The 25,451-nt window shown below is 40.4% G+C and overlaps 2 protein-coding genes across 2 annotated transcripts in view; one reads left to right on the forward strand and one right to left on the reverse strand.

Annotated features, from left to right (window-relative positions):
* LOC139737123 (protein virilizer homolog) overlaps nt 1-8,204 on the forward strand; it is a 49,107-nt gene extending 40,903 nt beyond the window's left edge. Inside the window, 6 exon segments of the mRNA XM_071647804.1 lie at nt 93-169; nt 1,070-1,227; nt 2,069-2,186; nt 2,970-3,069; nt 4,363-4,692; nt 5,692-8,204. Of these exon segments, the coding sequence (XP_071503905.1) occupies nt 93-169; nt 1,070-1,227; nt 2,069-2,186; nt 2,970-3,069; nt 4,363-4,692; nt 5,692-5,785 (877 nt within the window). The 3' untranslated portion in view covers nt 5,786-8,204.
* Nucleotides 8,205-22,464: 14,260 nt separating this feature from the next.
* LOC139736618 (E3 ubiquitin-protein ligase NRDP1-like) lies at nt 22,465-25,203 on the reverse strand. Its single transcript, XM_071647368.1, has 3 exons — nt 24,953-25,203; nt 23,213-23,678; nt 22,465-22,655 (listed from the first exon to the last, which is right to left on the reverse strand). Exons 1-3 carry the CDS (start codon nt 25,121-25,123, stop codon nt 22,465-22,467), a joined length of 828 nt encoding a protein of 275 aa, XP_071503469.1. The 5' UTR covers nt 25,124-25,203.
* Between the last annotated feature and the right edge of the window lie 248 nt (nt 25,204-25,451).

The raw sequence follows: 25,451 nt of genomic DNA on the forward strand, positions 1-25,451 counted from the left end.
GTTTTTGTTGTGGTAAGTTATAAGTGTGAAAAAATATATTCATGTAAACCAAATAAAGAAAACAAACATATCATTCTCTTGACTCTTCAAAGGGGTTTCACCAGACGCTATGATCCCCTGACCTACCGATCTGGCCATAAAGTCGCGACTGGAATACGTCGAGCACACAGTGAGTTTTCCTCTAGTTCCTGTTGGTCTTGGTAATGTGGAATGAATGATATTCTTGGTATGTGATAGTCACCCTCAAAGCTTTGAATTGATTTTTTATCTTTTTTGTTCTTCTGTTGTAGTCGGGCGCCAGAAATTGTCACTTTTCAGAGTTTGTTGCCCCCAATCTTAACCCCTCCCCCTCCTACCCATAGGAGAAAGGCTTGCCACCTTATACCACTTTATGAAACACATGTTTGTGAGTTTTACATTTTGTGTGTTTTCCCTTGAGCAACCGAGATATGATTATGTGAATATGGTTTGTCAAGGAAACCTTTAAGTAAACTAGTTCAAATAAAGAAACTAAATTCATAAGTTTCTTTAGGAACAATGATGGCGATGATAATAATGATGGTTGAAAGATAATTTTCTGTATTACATTTAATTCACTTTTTCATTGAATTATATATTATTCTTGCAGGGGTATTTCCTATATGTATGTATTTCTGTCTGTATTTAGATTATGTTTCTGTATTTCACTGTTTTCTGTTTGTTTTAACAACAAAAACAAAAAACAAAAAAAGTCACCCCTGCGACAAATATGCAAATAGAATTTCAAATATCTATTTGAGGTGGTGTTGATATCTAAGATATAAGTATTTCATTGCCAATAGTATAGTGCAAGTTGATATTTGACATGCATGTTCCAATGGATATGAGATCAGTTATCGTAATTTGAGACCTGTGCTGTATTTGCAACGCTTAAAATTGAAAGTAGGCAGATAACATCGGAGATAAGTCATCCAAAACTAAATTTGTAACAAAGTCATTTATGACATGTTCTATTCATACTTGAAGATATATGTTTTCGCCTAGTTTTTTATCACGATATGTTACAATCATTTTGTTTGTGTTTGCCTAGGAGGCTATGGAAGACCAGACTTCAGTGGTCGAGGGCGGGGCGGCTATGACCTATTTCGTCAGCGTGCCCAGAACACCAGTCGCCCCCCATCCATGCATGTGGACGACTTTGTTGCTGCCGAACAGGCCCACACGGGTCCTCAACAGAAGCAGCAAAGGGTAGGTCCTCGTCTTGATGTAACGTGACATGTATGATTTTAGTTTTCCCTTGAAGGACTCCTTTTGACAATCGGTTTAGATCTTCAGACATTATTGTGTTGGACAGTCTCATGTCCAACCAACGTTTTTTAAACTCTCCTGTATGTCTTCCCGTACTCTGCAAATTGTGTATAGCAGGAGATGGCTCAGTCAAGTCTTGTAATCAGGTGAGTCTAGGTGAGCTATAATTGTGCGTTGTCCTGCAGTCCCTTCATAGTTAGAGACAAAAAATTGCTCTGTTCCTTCAGATAAGACATTTACTAGAGGTCTCATGTGAGAGAGAACCACAACTCACTCATAATTAATGGGGGGGGGGGGGGGGAGGGGGAAACTTCATTTCTTTAAAAGAACAGAATGCATACCAGGTGAAGTAATTCATTCCACGCTCACACACAAATGGGGAAATGATGGAATGATGTTGACTCTTACTTGATGATGTACTCCAGAGATAAGACTAGCAAAAATCAGAAAATGATATCAACATAACATATCATTTTGTATGAATGAATGAATGAATGAATGAATGAATGAATGAATGAATGAATGAATGAGTGAATAAGTAAATGAATGAATGAATGAATGAATAAGTGAATGAATGAATGAATGAATGAATGAATGAATGTATGAATGAATGAATATGAATGAATGAATAAGTGAATGAATGAATTAATTAATGAATGAATGACCTTTGGATTAGATTGGATTTGGATTGGATTTATTACTAGCATGTGTTGCATTTTCACGGTTGGGTTTTGAATAAACAGTGTTTTGTATGTAATGTTTATGATCTTTGTTTATATAGGGTCCACCAGGAAGGAGCAGCAGGGGTGACTTCCAGCGAGGAGGTATGGGAGGAACGAGAGGCAGTTTCCATGGCAACCAAGGATCCTGGAATGCGCCAAACTACAGGCGAGATGGAGGTAAGGTTCTACTTATGATTTACAAATAAAAAGGGGTTCTCTTCATTACTGTATCAAATACATTGTGGGGCTTGATTTAAATGATTTATTATGCTGTGCATATATGGGACTAAGTTAAATAGTTATGACGCATCTCTTTTTCTTTGAATGCAAGTGCTGTGTCGTATTGATCAAATAAGGGTTGCTACTTTCAAGGCCTTGTGATGATTATTGCAATGTCAGAAGTGTATCTTTGAATGCATCCATTCACACACAGTAGTATGAAATTTAACATGTTATTTATGATACATCAAAGGGACTGTACAGTTCTGGTTGAGGTGAGGATTTAGCTTTTAACGTTATGCGGGATATTCAGAAACCACTCTATGAGCTGTCAAAGAGCATGCAATTCTAAAGGGAATCAAAAGTTTATTTGATGAAAATCGGTTTTGAAATGGCTGAGATATCCCCCAAACAAGGTGAAATAAAGAAATCCTAATAAAAGACATGGCCTGTCGCCTTTTATTATTATTACTTTTTTGGATATCTCAGCCATTTGAAAACCAATTTTCATCAAATAAACGTTGAATCCCTCTTAAAATTACATGCTCTTTCATATTTCATAAGAGGTTTCTCATTATCTCACTTAGGAATGTTATAAACCTGAATCCTCACCTCCACCAGTACTGTACAGTCCCTTTAACTGAAAGGCAATAAGGGATATGCACCATGGACTGTGGGGAGTTTGTTATAGAACTTTTGTAGAGAAAGTTTTGAATTTGTGCACTCTGTTGTGAATTTCAGGCAGTCCCATGGGTCGCGGTGGGCGAGGCAGGGGTCAGTGGGGTAATCGCCAGCAGAGAGGCCCCTTCGACAGTGGGCAGAGGAATTTTGCACAGAGGAGGTGAGTCGGAGACGGCCCTGTGTTCCCTGATTATGTAAGGTTCCTGTGAGGTCAGGATAGAGTTTTTGGCTGCTGTGATGATGAGATAATAATGATCTTGCTGACAGATGATGACAAAAATCTTGATGACAGTGATTGTGAAAATTATAATTGATTGTGAGGAAGATGATGATTTCTGATGTCAAAGATTTTACCCAAGCTTATTTGAGCTATCGTAGAAGCCTTGCACGTGGGTGATGGTGATGATGATGATGATGATGATGATGATGATTATGATGATGAGTATGATGGTGATTATGATAATGATGATGATGATGACGGCAGTGATGGTGGTGATAATGATGATGATGATGATGATAATGATAATGACAATAATGATGGTGATTTGAGCAATCATAAAAGCCTTACTCATAGGTGATTATGATGATGATGGTGATGATGGTGATGATGGTGATGATGATAATGATGATGCTGGCAGTGATAATGATGATGATAATGGTGATGATGATGATGATGATAATGATGGTGATGATGATAGTGATGATGGTGAAGATGGTGATGATGGTGATGATGGTGATGATAATGGTGATGATGCTAATGATGATGCCGGCAGTGATGATGATAGTGATGATGATAATGATGATGGTGAAGATGGTGGTGATAATGACGATGATGACGGCGGTGTTGGAGATGATGATGGTGATGATGGTGATGATGATGGTGATGATAACGATGATGATGGGGGATGTAACAATAATGACACTTTTAATTTGATTATACGTTATGACACTGATGTACAGATCTAAGTGGTGATGAGGAGAAGGAGGGATGGAGGTGATACTACTAATGATCAGGCCTGGTGTAGACAATCTATCATCATGTGTGATACAATAACACTGAGGGATGTATTATCTATTCTAGTGAAGTCATTTGCTGAGGTGGAGAAATTTCCAATGTTTGTGGTAACGATTGAAGTGAAATGTTCAGATGTTAAGATTAAAATATCTGACACCACCATGCACTTGTTCCACGACCTTCATTATAGACAAACACTTGAATGTGAATAAGATGGTGATTATTGCACTAAATATCACTGACTCTCCTGATATAAAAGCTGATGATGTTGCAAAGCATGTTGGTAAGCATGACAATGAAAAGATGACGATGTAGTGAGACTAAACTTTATATGGGCTAAAGGCTTTGCAATGTACATGCAATTAATAACTTCAGCTCAGCTTCGTTATAGATGTACATTCCAATCTCTGCAATATCTCTCGCTTGTTCTCTGCATAGTCGGTCAGATGGTGGTCCCGACAACCGGATGGGGCCCCGGGACCAGGTGTACAACCGCAATGGGGCCCATGAGCGGAGCTACACACTGCACGGTGGGCCCCGGGGTGGTGGAGGAGTGAGGGGAGGGAACCGCCCGATAGGAGGGGGAGGAGGAGGAAGTGGCAGCAGTGGTGGTGGTGGTGGCATGTCTAGAGGAATGTTTAGTCCTCGAAGAGGTGGAGGAGGAGGAGGGAGTGGAGGAGGAGGAGGAGGCGGAGGAGGAAGAGGAGGCTACCGACCTGGGAGCTCACAGGGAGGCGAGCGCTGGGGAGGAATGGAAGGAGGAAGCAGGTGAGGAAGGGCAACTTTTCTTACCAGGGGGGTGTTTCATAAAGCTGTTGTTAAAGTCACAAATGACTTAAGAATGACTGGTGATCAGTGCTGATGTGCCATGCTTATCAGAATTTCAATAATTCAGCACAAGAACTGATCACCAGTTGTTCTTAAGTTATTTGTAACTTTTTAAACAGCTTTATGAAACACCCCCCTGGACATATTTACTGGTACAGAGGAACCTCGTTATAAAGAGGTCAGACAAAACAAAACCCTCTTATAACAGGGTTATTTTGCGGGTCCTAGCTCCTTACATTTCTTTGATTTTTTGTACCCTGATATAGTGAGAAACCTGATATAACAAGGTGATTGTTATGAATTTTAAGTCCTCGTTACAATGAGGTTCTTTTGTAATTACCATGTGACTTGGTCTTGTCACATGCACTGTGGTCATGTACATTGCAAGCAAAAGGACTTCAGCTTAATCATCAAGAGTTCTCCAACCACACAGACACATAATATGATAGTGGAGAATAAGTTATGATATTGTAGACTCAAGACCCTCATAATTGCATTGTTGCGACTAATCTAAAGAAGGAACTGCCACTTCTGTTTGAAACAGTGAGAAGAAAGACAAAACTTCAGGAAAATTAGCCAAAATTAAAAAACAAAAACGAGAGAGAAGATCAAAAATTAAATGCCACAGAAAAAGTAGTCGAAATTGTGCCATCCAGTGGTCACTGACCATCAGATAGAGCAAAATAAAGCTTCTCCTATGGTACCTCACTTGTTGCATAACAAGGAATATTCTTTGAGTTATGAATAAAGATATCCTGTATTTTCTTATTATTTTCTCTCTTTTTTATGGAGGTGTAATTGCAAATATCTCAAATTGACAAGAATAGAGCTAATTCATTTTGCGATTGTACTCCTCATATTCTAACATGAGACGAAAGTACTCTTTACATGTGTGTAAATGAATGCCTTCTTGCTTCACTGTTTTTCACGCTTGTCCAGGTTCCTGTCTCCAAAGCCGATGCGAGGAAACCGAATGGGAGGCGGCGGCAGCAGAGACAGCCAGGGGAGGCACAGCCGGTCGTTCACCCGCTAGCGCAAGGGTCATACGGGGTAGAAGATGATCATCTGCCCATCGGTTGCACACCTCATTCCTTTCTCTGACTCTCTGAAACCCAGAACCTCCTGACCTAAATTATTACCATGAAAAAGACATGTTTGTCCTTTCCTGCAACAAATCAGGGAATCTATCAAGTCACAGCTACCCGAGATGAAAGCAATGTGTGTTTTTGTTTTCACAAAGACACTCTACGCTGTTCTACTGTGAACTTTAACCTCGTGGCTTCTAAATGACTACATGTATGTGACATTTTTTGTATCGAATTCTGAGAAAAAAAACTCTCACAACTGATTCTCACCGTGACCTACCTTGAATGTTAGAGCAAGAATAGAATAATGTGGTCTGCCTTGTTGGAGGATGGAGTAAGTTTGGCAGAGACTCAAATTGTCTTTGCAGCTCACAATCAGGAATTCCTCCTGGGTCCTCAGACCAATATGACATTGCTAAACTTTTAACCACTGAAGTCACGCTTGGCAGGGATACTGTTCTTTGTGACACAGTGTAGCAGCAGACCTCGTACACAAGAAGAAGAAGGGGTACTGTTGATTCGCGGTCAATGGAGCATCGGCTGTGCAATCTGCGTTTGGACTTTGGCAAAATGGGACTGCTTGGATCGTACGTATTGGATGAAAGTCTGTCTCCATGATTCAAAGAAAATAATTCCATTTTGTCGCATCGAAATCACTCCTGACAGGGGTACAGTTATTTTGCCCTTAGCAGAGAATCTGGTGTGTAGGCTGCATTCAGACTTCAGCAAGGTGTGGTGACTTTTAGATTGTACATTGATATCATATGACAGTCTGTCTTCACGATTCAAAGAAAACTAATTCCATTTCATCCCACACTGAGTGGATCTTTGTTGCAGAATCAACCCATGAGCAATTCCTAATTCAATGCAAATTAAAGACTATCTTCGTACAATTTTTATACACTCTTGAATTGAAATTTCATGCAGACTTTTTTTTTTAATACTGTTATTGTGTAGTGTACACACTTTAATGCATTCTGATGATCATGAAATGAATATCATTAAAACATTGTTGATTTTGTAAGCCAAAATGATAACAATTTAACAAAATGAGACAGAAATTGGCACATTCTGGCACTTTCATGTGAGATTTGCTAGTCTGGATGACCTCCAGAAGAAGAGTTACTACGTACTGATTTCAGAATGGGTTTTTTTTTACTCCACAAGAGCAGCTGCCGATGTTTTGCCACAGAAATAGCAGTCAGGCCCCCAGTGTTGCACATGGCAGGCAGTATTAGTCATAGCCAAGTGCAACAGCACACCAGTATTCCTGAAGGACTCGTCCCCTTGGCTTCTTGCCAGGGGATTCTCACCGGACCGGCTGATCATGCCTGGGGTGGGATGAAATCGGCTAACACCTCTTCCTATATCTTGCGCAATGGTGCACTGATTCTGTCTCGTCGCACTGCAACCCTTTCAGTACAGTAGCACTGTGAGAGTATACATAACCATTATGTTCTGAAGTGTTAAAGGGATGGTATAGTATTGGTGGAGGTAAGGATTCAGCTTTCAACTTTTTTTGCAAGATACTTAGAAACCACTTTATGAAATGTTATACAGAGCATACCATTAAAGAGGAATTCAAAGTTTATTTGATGAAAATCAATTTTGAAATGGCTGAGATATCCAAAAACAAAGTAAAACAAAGCAATCCAAACAAAAGATGGGTCCAACCTTTTATTTGGATCGCTTTGTTTTGGATATCTCAGCCACTTCAAAACAAATTTTTAACCAAATAAAATTTGAATTAATCTTAGAATTATATGCTCTTTTATATAGCATAAAACGTTTCTCATTATCTCAAACAATTATCATCAACAACAAAAAAAAAAAAAAAAAAAATAGAAACCTGAAGCCCCAACACAACCAAAACTGTACCATCCCTTTCAAGAATCAAGTGTGTAATAATGTGATGAGATGGCAAAGCTTGTTTTGTGATTGTCAATTTTAAACTTGTATTGCAAATCTTTGGTGTGTGTTTGTTTTTCCTGAAATCTTCTCTGAGTTTTTCCTAAAATCTCCTCTGAGTTTTGTCTGTTGGGCTTTACATCAGTGATTAAGCATGCCATGATGACATTCAGGTGACTTGTCGGCTATTTTACTCGGTCCATTTATTTCCCTCACTGAGGGGAATAAATGGACTGACAATGGACTGAGTAAACAGCCATCAAGAAAATACATCACGCTGGGGGGTTGTTATGCCTCCTCCCCAAAAGGTGCCAGAGACAATTTCTTTTCTTTTTTTTAATCAAAATTGGTAATCAAGTTGAGAAGGAAATACATATATGCCTGGGGTTTTTTATTTTTTGTTTTGTTTTTTTTTTTTTCGGGGGGGGGGGGGGTTCTATTTTCCTGTTGTTGTTGTTGTTGTTGTTGTTTGTTTACTTGCTCTTTGGGGAGAGGGGATCAATGAAATAATAAAAGTCTTGAGATGTCATTTCTAGTTTTGATTCAATGGATCTCAGAGAAACAAAGGGAAAAACATACAATGGTCTGTCACAGTATTGACACCCACTCACTCATATGACACTGGGGAAGGATGTTAGCCATGTTATTGTCATTATTGCTGTTATTATTTAGATATTTTATTGTGATTTTTTACTATGAAGGCAATCTCATGATGCTCTGCATACTGCTCTTCTGTATATCTTTTTTTTAAACTTGATTTTTCTCTCTTAAAGGGACAGCCAAACACAGGAGATTCAAATGAACTGTATGAAATACAGATATGTGTACAAGTACAATTGTATAGCTAGATCATTCAGACTTTGTATTCCATGTACTTCCCAACATACCCAGAGACTCCAACTCTCCCGTTTTCGACGGGAGATCTCCCGCCAAAAGCCCATTTTTGCGAAATCTCCTGTTCTCCCACTTGAGATTTAATTTCTCCCGCTTGAAATGATTTCTTACTTAGTGTCATTGTATGTTGAAAAACAAGCCTTAGATAGCACGAGATAAAGTCTAGAACTCTACAGCTTGACCCCGGCCACAAGGAACAGCGCGCTTCGCGCACATCAAGTTGGAGTCTCCCGTTTGCTTGGGGTTTCAGGCGGGAGTTCTCCAGATCAGAAGGTGCTTGGGGTTGGAGTCTCTGCATACCAGCTGTGCAGAATGTGTGACAGAGCAGAACATGACTGTGAGATGTGTACTTACCATGTCTGAAAATTGAATTGTGCGATTCACTGGTGAACCAAACAACTGTGTATGGAAAGGAGAGCCACTTGTTATTTCCTCATGGAAGAATTAAATTCTTGACTATGTAATACAGATATTTTGTCATTGATGAACATTTTGTCAACAAAGGGTTTAATTCTCTCGAAACAATGGCTTGGTGGTTTATAAGAACAAATGAATGGAGCATGGAGTTACATGTAACATCAACTTTTGCTAAAAAGTCTTCCACATTGTCATTATATAGCATGTCACATCCAGCAACCAAGTATATGTCAATTCACAAAGGAATTTTGCTATTGCTCATGGCATCGAATTACCTGAAGTTCGCCATTTCATGAAAACAATGAAACTACATTTTATTCCCAAGGCCTGTCTGTTCACTTGCCTGAAAGAAATGTGTCCAGCTTTGCATTCAATCATATCACTAACTTTATGCTTCAGTTCAATTTCTAATTGATTTGATTTGATTTTGATTTGATTTTGATTTGATTTTTGAATGTCTTTTTCATACATAAATGAAATACGTACAAAGTCAATTGAATGAACTAATTGAAGACAGTATAATTTGAATCTGACAGTTAAAACAGATAAATGATTAATTGAAATATCCAACATTTTTTCTAACACAATGCAGAATTAAAAACAAACGGGCATTATTTTATGCATACTGTATATGCTATAATTTTCGCGTACATAAATTTTCGCGAATTGTCGCTGTCACACATTTTCGCGAGTGGTTAAATTCGCGATTGGGGGACCAGAGAAAATATGAAGTGGCAAAGAAAGTGTGGATTTTCAACTTACTAGCAAGTAAGAATGACACTAGTTATACACTGCATGAAAAAGACTTGCCAAACTCTGCGAACTAGTAAGTTAGAATTCAACATTTTGAAGTGGTTAAGTCCATTGCGCTAGATTTCTGACGAGTGGTCCCCTTGCGATAATGGATTGGCTCTCTACAGTATTCGTAAGTTGACGTGGACGTGCGTAAACAAGCTTAGCCAGTGTGGTCTGTTCGGTAAGCCGTGACATGGTATACTAGTACTGAAATGTTCGTATCACCAAGGCAAGGGATTCATTTTGGAAGGTAATATTTTCGCGTGCTGTTAATTTCGCGAATAGCTCCCGACTCACGAAATTCGCGAAAATAAAACCCCCGCGAAATATATAGCGTATACAGTATTATGCAAACATAGGATCCTGTGTATCTGTCGTTCAAAGACAAATTAAGCAACTCTTGATGTAACAGAAATACAGGAGACCATCGTCATAGGCAAATGCTTGACGAGGACAATGGCCTCGCTAGTGCCAGGATAAGATATCATAAATTTATCTGTATCTACCTGTCAAATCCATGCCACTACCATGATTTAGGCTCTTCTTCTATCCCATTACAACGTCACAAATGATGAAGTCAGGGACAGAATTTTCTTATGCACCATATGACAGCTTGCTCCACACCATCATGAAACAGGAGCTGGTAGGAGCAAGAGGGATGGGGGGGGGGGGGGGGGGGGCAGGTGACAAGACTAACCAGCCTTGGAAAGAAAAACATCTTATAAGGCACAGTACCAGGAGGAAGACAAAAGAGGTGGATGGAAGAAGGGGGAGGGGAGGATAATAACATCCTGGAGTGGACAGGGCCGTCCTCTGCCAAGTCACAAAGTCGGTGCAGCACATGACAGGAAGATTTGGAAGACATTTAGTGGAAGATAGCCTGAGATTGACGACAAAGACCGTGATCGTTCTGTTTCATTCTTCGTTCTCTCTTCTTCTCTTCATAATTTTCATGTATACATGGGACCTACATACATGAATGTTTATAAACAGATAAATATGTACATGTTCATATAAATGTATGTGTATAGCTATCTCTTCCTCTCTCTCTCTCTCTCTCTCTCTCTCTATATATATATATATATATATATATACATGTAGACACTGTTATATATTAGTTCTATATAGATATACATATGCATATCATACATATATTCATATAATATTATGTATGTATATTATATGTATGAAGATAAGTACAGCTCCATACATGAAAATACATATTTTTCCATATTTGTGTGCTTATTTCCATTTTCTTCTTCACCCTTTTTTTCCTCTTCCTGTCTGCATATCTCTCTCTCTCTCTTTGACTTTTTATCTTCTCTATGGCCTTCTCTGAGTGGAAATCCCAGTTCATGTTCTCACTGTGTCACACGAGGTCCAAGGACACGGCAAACTGCAATTCATGCCTCACCTATGGCGCGTTTAGAAACTCGCTGCACTGTGAGGTATTCGGGGAATCCCCTGGCCTCCCAGGCACGTTATAATTATCGCGCTGTTTTAGTACAGTCAGGATGAACATGATAAAAGCTTATTTTAAACCTTGCGTGAGAGTCTGGTTCATTATTGTAATGGATGTCACTATTTTTTTTTTCTCTCTCTCTCTCATGGGGAGAGGAAAATTAAGGGAGCAGTGACAGGGAAGGGTGTGAGAAAAAAAGTATAACTATACACGAGACAGAAATTATAGGAATAAAGGGATTTTTTTATCCTTCTAACTCGCCTTATGAAGGCTTATGAATTACGAAATAAGACTTAAGATCCGCGAGAATGAAAGAGAGGTGAGGCATTGGGTATTGATCAAACATCATCATGTCACTTCCGTGTCCTGGCTCAGTGGTAGTGCCGCTGCTCGGCAAGCAGTATGTGATTCGGGTTTAAATCCCACGCTAGTTGCTTCTTTTCCACTTGGTTGTTCATGCTTTACATGTATACAGATCGAGCATGCGATCTTATTCACGGTGAGTAGCAGAAAACAAACGACCGAACAAACAAACAAACAAACAAACAAACAAACAAACAAACAAACAAACAAACAAAATCTCTGAGACAGCAACTGTCGGCTCCAAACAACAATGTAAGCGAACTTCAGAGGTCTAGAACACTTTGACCCTCGCACACATAACCTCTTCCACCAATGCCAATGCCAACACAAACACTAACACAAACACCCATACTGCTGACAATAAAAACAACAATATCAAATGTCAAGGACACGTCGCAGGGCTGGTGTAGCGTGTAGGAGTTGCAGGCAACTGAGCCAAATGCCTCTGAAATTAGCCAGTAGACTAAGCATTTTCGATAAAGCGTACATGATTTAATTACCATGAGCATGAATAAATAGCTTTGACAAAACATATCATTCTACACAGTCATCGGCACCATCAGATATATTTGTATCAATATGCGGACAGGTAATATGAAAGAGATATTACGACAGTTTCTATCTTTTGCTTATGTTAAATTTGAAGCTGTCCGACTTGTAGGAGCAAATGGCAGTCGATATACAGTTGTTTTATTTTCGGTATTCAACATAACAAACTGGAAAGTCGTTCCAGAGAGCTTTACTAATGGCAAGGGGTTTTTTGTGACTTTAATTGATTGTCAATATACAGTATAGCAACATTGCAGTTGCACTGGTAACTTGATGGGAAGTGGACACGTCATGAGCAGCCCCTCAACATCATGCAACTTGCCTATCGGAGGTATTCAAAGACTGAATGGTGAATACTCCATGGTTTTCCCCAACATAATCGGTACTCTTATATTTTGTGGAGCAAGAATTAATGTCATTTTCCATATAGGGAGACTACTTGAACAAAAAAAAAAAAAGAAAGAAAGAAAGAAAGAAATGGGAAGATCGACGTTACGATTAGTCTAATTGAAAGCACGTTGGCTTTGGTGAAGCTAGAAAGTTATGATATTGTCGCCATATAACGGTAACAATTATGATCAATGATGATAGCGGGAATTCAGAATAAACAAATAGGAACGTATGATTATATACGCATGCAGCACACAGAAAACTACAAATAAATCCCGTTGTCACAAGCACACACTGACGACATAATGAACTCCGAAATGGGTACATTATTCAGGCACACAAATACTGCGAAGCTAGCCATAATAAGTGAGATACTTTTGTAACGCAATTTTGCTACAAATATTTAAGACACTGACCAATGGGCGGCACAATGACCTCACTAATTGGGTTACACGTCGCTCACACTCCTGCACAGGTCACCTATTTTAAAGTATGTGCATATACATATGTACTTCAGGAGTCGTATTGTACATGACGGATCTGCATAATGATGTTCATCGCCCTGGCATATAAACACATTCAGTTTCTCGTGCCCACGGCATATGGAAGTGACAGCGATCGTTGTCGTAACAGGTTTGGACACCGCCACAAATGCTTCCCGTTCAAATCGAGGCCAAAATACATTATACATGTATAGGTACCTATATCAAGCTCATGTCCAAGTCTAGAATTGCTACGATGCAACTGACTATGATAATATTATGTTAATTAGTAAGTACGCAGAAAAAGCGTCTCTATATGGATGAACCTCCTTTAGAGTATACATTTACGTTGTTATGTCGCCAATAATATAATAGTTTGAGAAAGACAACAACTCATCACAACATTGTCCACAATATTAACAACATTGCTGCTTAAACCATGTCATGATAAACTTGTATGCTGGTATCAAATGTTGTGTAGGCATCAAACATCACACCATGAATAACGGCGATTGGCCTCGACCAACCAGCGATTTTTCCCCAATCAAACCCTGAGATACATTTGCATAATATTAAAAACGTAGAAGTACGAACTTTCTGTATAGAGAGATACATGCGCGTGTGTCTTGATGCGGGCTTCGACAAAATAATTGGATGCAATTAAATCATGACTGACAGGGTAAGTGCACACAGCAATGATTTGCAAGCATCGTGGGGATTTTGCAGATTATGACACGTGTCATGTGGAGAACAGTGTAAGTCATTTTCATCTGATTGACACAATCATTGTGACGTCAATAATGCACTTGCAATGTGAATTTGACACGCAAACAAAATGACCACTTTCAGATGGGGGAATTTTACAAGGATGAAAGTCTACTCCAAAGCCTTTCTGAGTTAGTTTAAAAGAAGGTCATATGATTCCACCTCTTAAAAGGAAAATATCATGTTTCATGAATTTCCACCAAAACGCATTCAGTTCCTCTAAACTTCGAGGACAGCTTGTCCAATGAGGTATACTTCGGATCATATATTTATTGTATGATCATTCATTTTCATTAATCACGAGGTAAAAAAAAAAACAGTTTATAACAAGCTTTGGGTTTCTTAAAGAATATTCCCCGACTAATTCAAGTATGTAATGGGTATGCCCGGTGGGTATGACACGAGAGGTGTGGCTCTATATAGATCCCTCATTCTATTTACATGTATGAGACCTCTACCCTTGATTCAACGGGACGTCAACCCCAGGGATATTTCGGTGCTGCTGAAAGAGCGTTTGTTGGCACGAACCTCACATCAAAGATTTCGTCAGAGCCGCATGTGAGCATTCAAGATGGCAAAATGACTGTAAAAGTCCCAGTTTCTATTGAACACATCCAGAAGCCCGGTTGAAGGAATATCGATCGAGACTTTTGAGACGAGTCTGGAGGCGGGGCTTGGGAGGAGGAGCGCCACAAAATCCCCCAAGCATTCTGACTTATTTCAGCATTATACGTACAGCTCTCACATAAAACGTGACAGTGATAAAGGTTAGGAGATTATGTTCTACAGACGATATTGATCATAATCATGAACGAAATCATTACAAAAATCAGAAGGCAAATCGCTCAAAGTCTGGGAAAAACATAGAAGAAAAGTGACATTTATAACCAACGGACAACACAAAGACCCTGCTAAAAATATGGTTGTGTCTACCGGAAAGTGGGAACTATACGATATCGTCTGTAATCTTGCAAGAACCTCAACAGGCCCCACGGTCTATTATGACTCGAACAATCATAACATGATTCCCTATTATTTGTTCATTTGTTCGGTTTTACAGTGCTCTAAAGTCATAATCAACACTCCTGTTCCTATACTATGACGTACTCTCCACTCAAACTGACTCCCTCCGAGGCGTAACTTTCCCTTAAAGTAAGAGATTTGTATACTTATAAAGATATCAAACAAAAATATTCTGACAGGACCACCATGCACTACGTATAACGTCACTGTTTTAATTCAGGAATTTACAGTGACTGAGTAAAAGTAGAAATACTAATTTAAGCTATCATTATTATTATTATTATCATTGTTATTATTATTATTATAATGATTATATCATTATCATTGTTGTTGTTTTTAATGTTGTAGTTGTTGAAGAATGATAATGACATCCAGAGAAGAATGGCCACCATTGTGGTAAAATAATATGTTTCGAATTACATCACATCCGAACAACAACAATTTCCTTTACATTTCTGCTGAATCATTGCTTGGTTCTGACTACCATCTAATCACTTTGCCTTCCTGGATGAAAACTGATATAATCCTACAAGCCTTATATTCTTCTCCCGCCGTCTGGAAGTGAATACATTGTGGGCGGGCATTCCGATCTCAACCTCCCGTTCGCCCACTTGCCCCCAGTCATGACCCGAGAGGTAATGGGGTTGATGCGTTGTCGCGGCAACCATGTATACACAAAACAAATTCCTATCTAGTGCATTTACCCGCGCCGCATTCCATCGCCAGTATATCAACAATGTTTATCTGTTGACATTTTGTCACGCACGCCTGGTGTTATTGTATACCGCACTTCACGATTAATGAAAAGTACAGTACTGTTTGTTCTATATTACATGGAATTCGACAATTCTTTCTGTCGACTTCTAAGCGCAAATATCACTTGGCATTTTAAAGAGAAGAGCTACCCTTCTAACTCCCATAATTTCCCTCTTGTTCGCAAAGTGAAAGGTGTCCGTAGTTTTCATTGATCGTTGTCGGTTTGTTTGTTTTTTAACCATAAATGTAATGGCGTGTGACTGAATACCTTGATCATCTGCAAATAAATCCTATACTATAATACTCGAAGTTGTTGTTGTTGTCGCGGCCTTATGTATTTCCTGTTTTATTTCGGCGTTGCTGGTTTCTCTATCTCCTCCCGAGCCGTCGGCTCCGGGCAGTTGCGACCGGTGCCGTCGGCCGCAGGAGAGTATCCTACATCGAATGGCGTGGGTTTCGTCCCCTCTCCGCCTCCGTGTCGACGTCGAGGACGAAAAAGAAAAATTAATTAGCTACATGCATAATGCATTTTTGTGCGTGACGAAAGAGAAGAGCGTTTCAATATTCACGGAACCTGCGCTGGCCTCCTGCTTTCTCGATCTTCCATCTTTTAGCTTGCAGAGACACTGGGGGATACTAAAGATGATGGTGCAGCGAAATCTCTGACATCTTCCGGCGGACGCGCACGCACACACACAATGTACCTCGCAGAACTCTATACACACTCTACACTGTGTGTATATAGTTCTGTGATGTACCTTTGCCTCCGCCTGTTACGTGTACTGAATGTATTGACGATGGTTTCACGAATCTGTGTGTGCGTGACATGGACTACAAGAGCATTTACGTACAGTTCGCCATTATTGGCGTCCCCAAATGAAAACAACGAACGTTGGTTATGTAATTGTATTTTGCACAACTGCAGAATACTATATGCAGCTCAGGTACGTCATTTAGTTTGCTCGCCGTTTGCTCTCAAGTCCGGTGTCATTGTACGCAGACTGTTTAGGACGCGGCTAAATATATTTGCCGATCGTACCCTTACATATCAGATTACACGCGCAGCTGTGTCCATTCGTTTACTGCAGAGCTGCTGTAATCATACATATTCATAAGATGAGCGGACGTAGAGGAAAACCTCGCTTTGCCGACCGCCTATTTTTAAAATTGCAAGTGGAAATAGACTGTGTGGTTCTATGGTCTATCAAACCAAGTTTTGGTGACAAAAAAAGAGGGAGCAAATGAAGACGAATGCAGTGATGTATATATTCTTCTTTCTTCCATAACATGGGAAAAATATTAAAGAAAAAAAATACGAGGTCGTGAGAACCTACTCCCACGGGTGCCTATTAAACCTGATGACTATGATCTCCCCCTCCCCAAATAATAACAATGATGATAATAATAATAATAATAATAATAATAAAATAATAATGATAAGGATAATGATAATAATGATATAATAATAACAATAATAGGAGCAATAATTGTAGGCCTAATATTAATTATGATAATGTACAATCTGAAGCAGATGTAGTTCTATATTGATATGATATATCAAGCCAAGTTTTGGTGATTAAAAACAACAAGGAGGGAGCAAAATTATGAAGACGAAAATATCTTATTTTTCTCTCATAACGTGGGGAAAAGAAACATGAAAAAAAAAACACACAAAACAAACCGAGGCCTTGAGACCAGCCGTGGATTCCCGCGGGTGTCCGCGTGGATGCAAGAGCAGGGGGTAATCAAAGTCATAGTGTTAATATCTTCCCGTTTCAACGGGAACAACCTGTGGGCAGAACTTTCGGGGAATCTCATTTGCGTTTTTGGTAATTTTTCCCTGAATGTTTTTGTTTTTTGCCCTGCGGAGGTGGAAATGTGTGTGTGCGTGAGGGGGGGGGGGAGGGGTGAGGGGCAACAAGACAACTGTTGGACTTCAACGGGTGCAAATAACCCCTCGAAACTCAAGTTCTATAATAAAAGCAAGTAGTGGCGGGAATGATCCCTACCAATGGACCGGATCGCCTGGCATATACAGTATTCATCGCATAATCGGGACAGGTTGGGAGTAACAAACACGGCCCCTTTAAGCGAGGGTGCCCGATTTCGCGATGAATACTCACCATACACTAATGGCATACGACATGTAGATGTAGTGCACACACACACACACACACACACACATGCATACTGACGTACTGTACATGTACATGAATACACAACACGCTACCCATCGGCGCGAACATCCAGCTCTCCCTGCATTCTCGCAATGATGTAGAGTAATCGCAACCGGGTTCGATTCTTCTGTCAAACACGCGTGTACACGTAATCAATGTCAGCTCATAGTCTAGATTCATAAAACGTTACGTATTCGCACATACATTGAACCCTTCTCATCCTTCACGCTCTCCCTCCCACTCTCTCCCCCATTTCACAGAATACGTAACTGTTCATAGCCCTCATTTCAATCACGTAACTTTTGCCCAGTCACAACTGAGGAAGATTGTGACGTACACACAGATCACAGTGTACAGCTGTATTGAAAGTTGAAACCAAAGACAGTAGATAACAAGATACGAAGGCGCGCGATAACAATGGACTTTGCCCTCAGAGTGTATGACTGAGATTAAACAACGCACACAGCCTGGGCTGTATGAGCGAGGCATGTTTTTTTATTGGATGTGAGTCGAGTAGGAATTGCAAGCGAGCACACGGCTTTGCTTATGTAGAGGGGAGAAGAATGTTCGCGAAGGCATGTGCTTTGTAATGGCATGGATACTTATACACGGCGCTTTCGTGGCTATGCATGTACGTATACTGGATGGACGGAGGTCAAAACACACCAGTCCGAAGCTTGCTTTGTAAGTTCGATGTAAACAACTGATAGGGAATCTTTGAAATATTGTTGTGGTATTTTGGTAGATTTTTTGTGTAAAATATTAACAAAATCAAAGATCGCTTGAAGAAAAATTGTCCCGTTTATCAGAGGTCCCCGCCCGATTATCCAGTGAAAATAACGTGCGTTGGAAATGTTTCTGGGAAGCGTATATCATTTAAGCGAGGATCCCGATTATCAGATGCCCGATTATGCGATGAATACTGTACTACAAAAATGTATTATAAAATTTCTGGGAAGGGTGGTCATTTAGAAGACAGCACAATTAACGAAAGAATGAGAAGACTTTTCTTTTTATTTCTTCAATAAAAATGTGCAAAATCGTATTATGAGAAAAAAAATACAACCCCTCAGACCCGTGGATTTCCACGGGTGCTGCTAGTCCTATACTATAATACTCGAAGTTGTTGTTGTCGCGGCCTTATGTATTTCCTGTTTTATTTCGGCGTTGCTGGTTTCTCTATCTCCTCCCGAGCCGTCGGCTCCGGGCAGTTGCGACCGGTGCCGTCGGCCGCAGGAGAGTATCCTGTATCGAATGGCGCGGGTTTCGTCCCCTCTCCGCCTCCGTGTCGACGTCGAGGACGAAAAAGAAAAATTAATTAGCTACATGCATAATGCATTTGTGTGCGTGACGAAAGAGCCGAGCGTTTCAATATTCACGGATCCTGCGCTGGCCTCCTGCTTTCTCGATCTTCCATCTTTTAGCTTGCAGAGACACTGGGGGATACTAAAGATGATGGTGCAGCGAAATCTCTGACATCTTCCGACGGACGCGCACGCACACACACAATGTACCTCGCAGAACTCTATACACACTCTACACTGTGTGTATATAGTTCTGTGATGTACCAGGGAGGTGGAACCACCTCCCTGGATGTACCTTTGCCTCCGCCTGAACATTACGTGTACTGAATGTATTGACGATGGTTACACGAATCTGTGTGTGCGTGATATGGACTACAAGGGCATTTACGTACAGTTCGCCATTATTGGCGTCCCCAAATGAAAACAACGAACGTTGGTTATGTAATTGTATTTTGCACAACTGCAGAATACTATATGCAGCTCAGGTACGTCATTTAGTTTGCTCGCCGTTTGCTCTCAAGTCCGGTGTCATTGTACGCAGACTGTTTAGGACGCGGCTAAATATATTTGCCGATCGTACCCTTACATATCAGATTACACGCGCAGCTGTGTCCATTCGTTTAATGCAGAGCTGCTGTAATCATACATATTCATAAGATGAGCGGACGTAGAGGAAAACCTCGCTTTGCCGACCGCCTATTTTTAAAATTGCAAGTGGAAATAGAATGTGTGGTTCCTATGGTCTATCAAACCAAGTTTTGGTGACAAAAAAAGAGGGAGCAAATGAAGACGAATGCAGTGATGTATATATTCTTCTTTCCTCCATAACATGGGAAAAATATTAAAGAAAAAAAATACGAGGTCGTGAGAACCTACTCCCACGGGTGCTTATTAAACCTGATGACTATGATCTCCCCCTCCCCAAATAATAACAATGATGATAATAATAATAATAATAATAATGATAAGGATAATGATAATAATGATATAATAATAACAATAATAGGAGCAATAATTGTAGGCCAAATATTAATTATGATAATGTACAATCTGAAGCAGATGTAGTTCTATATTGATATGATATATCAAGCCAAGTTTTGGTGATTAAAAACAAAAAGGAGGGAGCAAAATTATGAAGACGAAAATATCTTATTTTTCTCTCATAACGTGGGGAAAAGAAACATGAAAAAAACACAAAACAAACCGAGGCCTTGAGACCAGCCGTGGATTCCCGCGGGTGCCCGCGTGGATGCAAGAGCAGGGGGTAATCAAAGTCATAGTGTTAATATCTTCCCGTTTCGACGGGAACAACCTGTGGGCAGAACTTTCGGGGAATCTCATTTGCGTTTTTGGTAATTTTTCCCTGAATATTTTTGTTTTTTGCCCTGCGGAGGTGGAAATGTGTGTGTGCGTGGGGGGGGGGGGAGGGATGAGGGGCAACAAGACAACTGTTGGACTTCAACGGGTGCAAATAACCCCTCGAAACTCAAGTTCTATAATAAAAGCAAGTAGTGGCGGGAATGATCCCTACCAATGGACCGGATCGCCTGGCATATACTACAAAAATGTATTATAAAATTTCTGGGAAGGGTGGTCATTTAGAAAACAGCACAATTAACGAAAGAATGAGAAGACTTTTCTTTTTATTTCTTCAATAAAAATGTGCAAAATCGTATTATGAGAAAAAAAAAATAAAACCCCTCAGACCCGTGGATTTCCACGGGTGCTGCTAGTTGTAATATAATCATTCTAACTCCAAACTTAAGGCCCCGCATAGATTTCAGACAGTTCTTAAATGTCGCGGGTTGAAGAGTCTTTTCCCGGTCGCTCGACCAATGTTCATTGGCCTTATAATCTTCAAGATCATTGGCATCAGGTATTGGGAGAAGTCAGTACAACGGCCTTTAGATCTTTTACAGAGCTCACCACCACAAACACTACGACAAAAACACAACCGCTCATGCCAGCAGTTACACACACTCGTACACTTTTATACTAATAGGCAAATAGCGAGCCATCGCAAAGTCTACTTCACCAAGCATCAAAAGAATCTGGCTTCCTGTAGCCTGGGCGCGTTTCTCTTAAAGGACAAGTTCACCTTCATAAACATAAGGATTGAGAGAATGCAACAATATTATTAGAACACATCAGTGAAAATTTGAGGAAAATTGGACAATCGATGCAAAAGTTATGAATTTTTAAAGTTTTTGTGTTGGAACCGCTGGATGAGGAGACTACTACAGCTTGTGATTCATATGCGTACAACAGCATAAAGAAAATGTAAAAGAAAATTCAACATATTTTCACTTTTTTCGCATAATAAAAGAGCACTTGAGTTGCCTCTTTCTAAAGGCAGGGGGAATAATATTACCCATAACATTTGTCGGTAACGAGTCAGGGGAATGTGTACTTTTTTCAAAAGATGGAATTTTGTGAATTTCTCTTTATATTTTCCTTATATTGTTGTACGCATGTGACATCTAAGTTATTCATACACTGTAGTAGTCTTCTCATCCAGCGGTTACTGCACAAAAACTTCAAAAATTCATAACTTTTGAACGGATTGTCTGATTTTCCTCAAACTTTCAATGATGTGTTCTACTATTTGCTACATTCTCTCAATCCTTATGTTTATGAAGGTGAACTTGTCCTTTAACACAAATTATGGTAAATTACAACTTCACTAGGCAATCCCGAAGATATTTGTGAGATCGAGGACAGCCGTGCTGCCTTGCATACAGTATACGAAAAACAGGACTCGTTCTGACAGATGTCTTTCGTAAAGCCAGAATTGCGATTACAAATCAGTGCGGAGTCTGGATATGAAATCAGAGCTACATAACTGGTCATGATTGGCGTCGATCTCTAATTAGTAGTAGTAAGCAAGGATCACAGTTACACCCCCTCACTAAAATAATCTTCTATCTACAGAAGGCAAGAACATTATGAGAACAGGATTATACCTTGTCATTATTATTCGTATAATCCGTTGTACCTCATGAAAAGATAAACGAAGCGAGAACATATTGTTCAAAATATGTCCTTAAAAAAACTGATGTCCACAGAAGTACAATGATGAAATTAATACAATGATAACCTTTGCCCCGGATGTAGTTCAATTTCCAAGGCAAAACCCCTGCAGTTCCACGTTTACCTAATCATGTGTGATGTTCCTGGAAGATAACTTTAAAAACTTGCAATGTGAATGGGAAATCAAAATTCTACAGGGGACGAGTGAGGTATGAATTAGATGTCGCAGATTCATCGGGCGATGCATTTTGACCAAAGAGATTTTATAAGGGTCTCTTTGGTCCACACCAAGTTCAGACCTACGCGCAGACTCTATAGCGCAGTGATCTTCTCCGTCCGCGTGCACATCCTACACGTGTTCTTGGCGGTCTCCCCTTCCTTCAAAGATTTCAGCAGTTCCATGAGTTCCTTCCGCTCCAGCTCCAGCGCTTCCATGTGCTGTCTCCGCTGCGTCTCCAGCGCGTTCAACACCCTGAGCTCGTGTTGGAGACTCGTGATGTCACCTAGATGGCAGACGATCACAGATGATTAGGGTAAAATGTAATGACGATGTTTGAGCGGAAGGCAAACTGGCGTCGAAAGGAGACGAAAATGATAGTTTAAAGGGAAACGATAATGAAAGAGAACATTGTAGCAGAAAAATGATGTGACTGATTAGAAATGCAGGACAAAAAAAATATATATTCTAGGTGGAGATACGGCATAATCGCCCCCCACCCAAAAAAAAAGTCTCAAGTCGAAGTTGAAATATTATGTCGAAAAACAGTTAACTGGGATAAGAAAGGTTTGACAGAAATAACTGGTATTAAGCTACAGTTATGATTGTTGTCTTCATCATATCTGAGGCCTACCTGGACAAAAACTGTTATAGTAGTTGTTTCCTAATCGGGGATCTTTACACTTTTCGTATTCATATCCTGTCTTGATGGGAGATGGGGTTGGCATATGTTGCTTTGCCAATACGAAGTATAGATGCAGATATCATTGCCAAATCATCTATTTTCTGTGAGCATAATCAATGGAGTTCTTGTAAAGGGTGTATGCAAGTTTGTTGCTATACCTCTGAGTTGGTCCATGGTTTGGTGCATGATGGCTACCTTCTCGACCATATGGGCTCGCTGCGAGTCCAGCCGCAGCTGCATCTCATGCCGCATGTCCTCCTGCTTGCAGATCATCTCCGACCGCAGTAGCTCCAGCTCAGTGCGCAGCTCGGCCACGCAGTTGTGCGAGTCCACCTCGGAGCTGAGGATCGTGAGTCCGCAGCCGCGCTGGCACTTGGAGCTGCGATAGTGGCAGGCGGACAGGTGGGAGTCGAGCAGGCGACGCTCGAGCACCGCGTCGCAGCCTCGCGACTTGTTGGGACACTCGGCGACACCGTAAGCGCACTCGCGCTCGTGGCGGGCGATGACCTCTAGGCTGGTCACCTCCTCGCAGCCGTTGTCCGAATTGATGCAGCGGAGCTGCAGCTGGTTGAGGTCATTGCGCATGTACCGGAAGAGGGGTCGAAGGTCAGATTCGTTCAGATTCTAAGCACATAAATCACACAAAATAGAGAAACCAAAATTATGTATGAAGATCTAAGAAACATAATAATAACATAAATGATTGTATAGGAAGCCTAGCAATACGCGCTGACATTTTAGAGTATACCTGAATTACCTTGTCGTCATCCACTAGTTTTATCTGCAACCAACGTCGTGTTTCAATAATCATCCAAAAATGACCATGGGATCGATTGCCGAATTTTCGTCAAATATCGCTATCTCGATTTTTTTTTTTGTGTGTGTGTGTAAATTTTTTTTATTGGCTTATTTTTTATTGGCTTTTATGGATCTTGAAAAACAAAATTAAATTCATGTGCAAACTGTGAATAAGCTTGCCAGATGATGCTGACAAACAGGTCGAATGAATACTGAAATCATATATTCCAACAATGCAGCGTCTTATTATAAAACAACAAAAACATGAGCTCGCACAAAAAGGAAGCAAACAGGTTGACAGCCATGCATCCCCTTCATAGCTGGTCCAAAAATGAAGGAAAACTACCCTTGCATTTTTTTTTTCCGTTCACACCCCAGACAGAATCACGACAAAAGAGGACCGCCTGGTGTCACTGTTGTATCCTGTAACCCAGTGCATAACTGTTGAATACCCCAGTTACCGAAAGGAAATCATGTACATGTACTGTCCTTTCACGACTCCAGCTTTCTTGAAACATTCCAATCCCATTGTTACGGGTCGATAAAGGCAGAAGCCAAATCAAACCTCTTTTCACACAGAGGTACACTCTGCGAACCTTTTTCTTTTTCTTGTCTAGTTTGTGTATGTTCGTAAATACCACTTAACTCCCTTGCAAACATCATAGTTGATTGCTGATTTTGACTGCCACCAGAATACATCGAATGTCAAGCCAATAACTTTTTCTTTGGTTGGAACACATCATCCATGTTCGACTTTGCTTTCTTATCGACATCGAATCGATGTCTATCTTCGACAAATCTAATTCATACATAAGCCTACAATGTTAGTGCATGAATACAAACGTGTTTCCTGCCTGAATCAGTGTCTGATAAGAAGGTCAACAAACGGTTCGACGTCAATGATATTGCTGACGTTTGGTAATGATGTCTGTTATCGTATCATACATGTAGGTGTAAGTCTGTAAATGTAATATTCTTGAAGAAATCACAAAAAGTCTGTGCATTTCTTTTAACATATTGGAAATTCGCAATTTGTTCACGTGAATTCATGATACGTAATTAAAACCTACTATACATTAAAGAAATGGCTCATCGATTACCTTGCGATCTTCAGGACAGGTTCGCTCGTGCACCAGCCATCCGTGTATACACGTGGCGCAGAAGGCGTGTTCACACGGCGCCTGTAGCGGGTCCTCCAGAACGTCTTTGCAGATGCCGCACATGAGTCCGTCCTTGACTGGGCTAACGAACCGGTCTTGATCGTAACCCATGCTGACTTTGGTCGGCTGTCGTACCACGATGAAAACGGTCACGGAACTGGTGCGTTCACACGGACGACGAGAAGATGATCCCCCAGTTTCCTCGCGGTCTCTTCTTCTGTCGATATCGTGCCTGCAGACGAGTTCGCGCGACCGATCCGTTACAGAGTGACGGTCAGTCTGTGGCGACGGGACGGAGATGTGATCGCCGCATCCCTGTAAACATGCTGAGCAGGCCCTTCAGAACGGTGATAGAAACATGAACAATATCATAAACAACAACAACAACAAGGACATCGTCTAGAGACATGCTGCCATTTCTGTTTTTCACCAGTAGTGA

This window comes from Diadema antillarum, unplaced genomic scaffold, assembly GCF_040938485.1.
Source record: "Diadema antillarum isolate AM-2024a unplaced genomic scaffold, OU_Dant_1.0 scf00000028, whole genome shotgun sequence".
Lineage (NCBI taxonomy): Eukaryota > Metazoa > Echinodermata > Echinoidea > Diadematoida > Diadematidae > Diadema > Diadema antillarum.

Excerpts from the sequence above, each read along its gene's own strand:
- LOC139736618 (XM_071647368.1), bottom strand. The coding sequence starts at position 25,123 with ATGGGTTACGATCAAGACCGGTTCGTTAGCCCAGTCAAGGACGGACTC. Across the intron at positions 23,679-24,952 it reads CCTGTCCTGAAGATCGCAAG|AATCTGAACGAATCTGACCT; the intron begins GTAATCGATGAG and ends TTATGTGCTTAG. Across the intron at positions 22,656-23,212 it reads AACCATGGACCAACTCAGAG|GTGACATCACGAGTCTCCAA; the intron begins GTATAGCAACAA and ends TCTGCCATCTAG.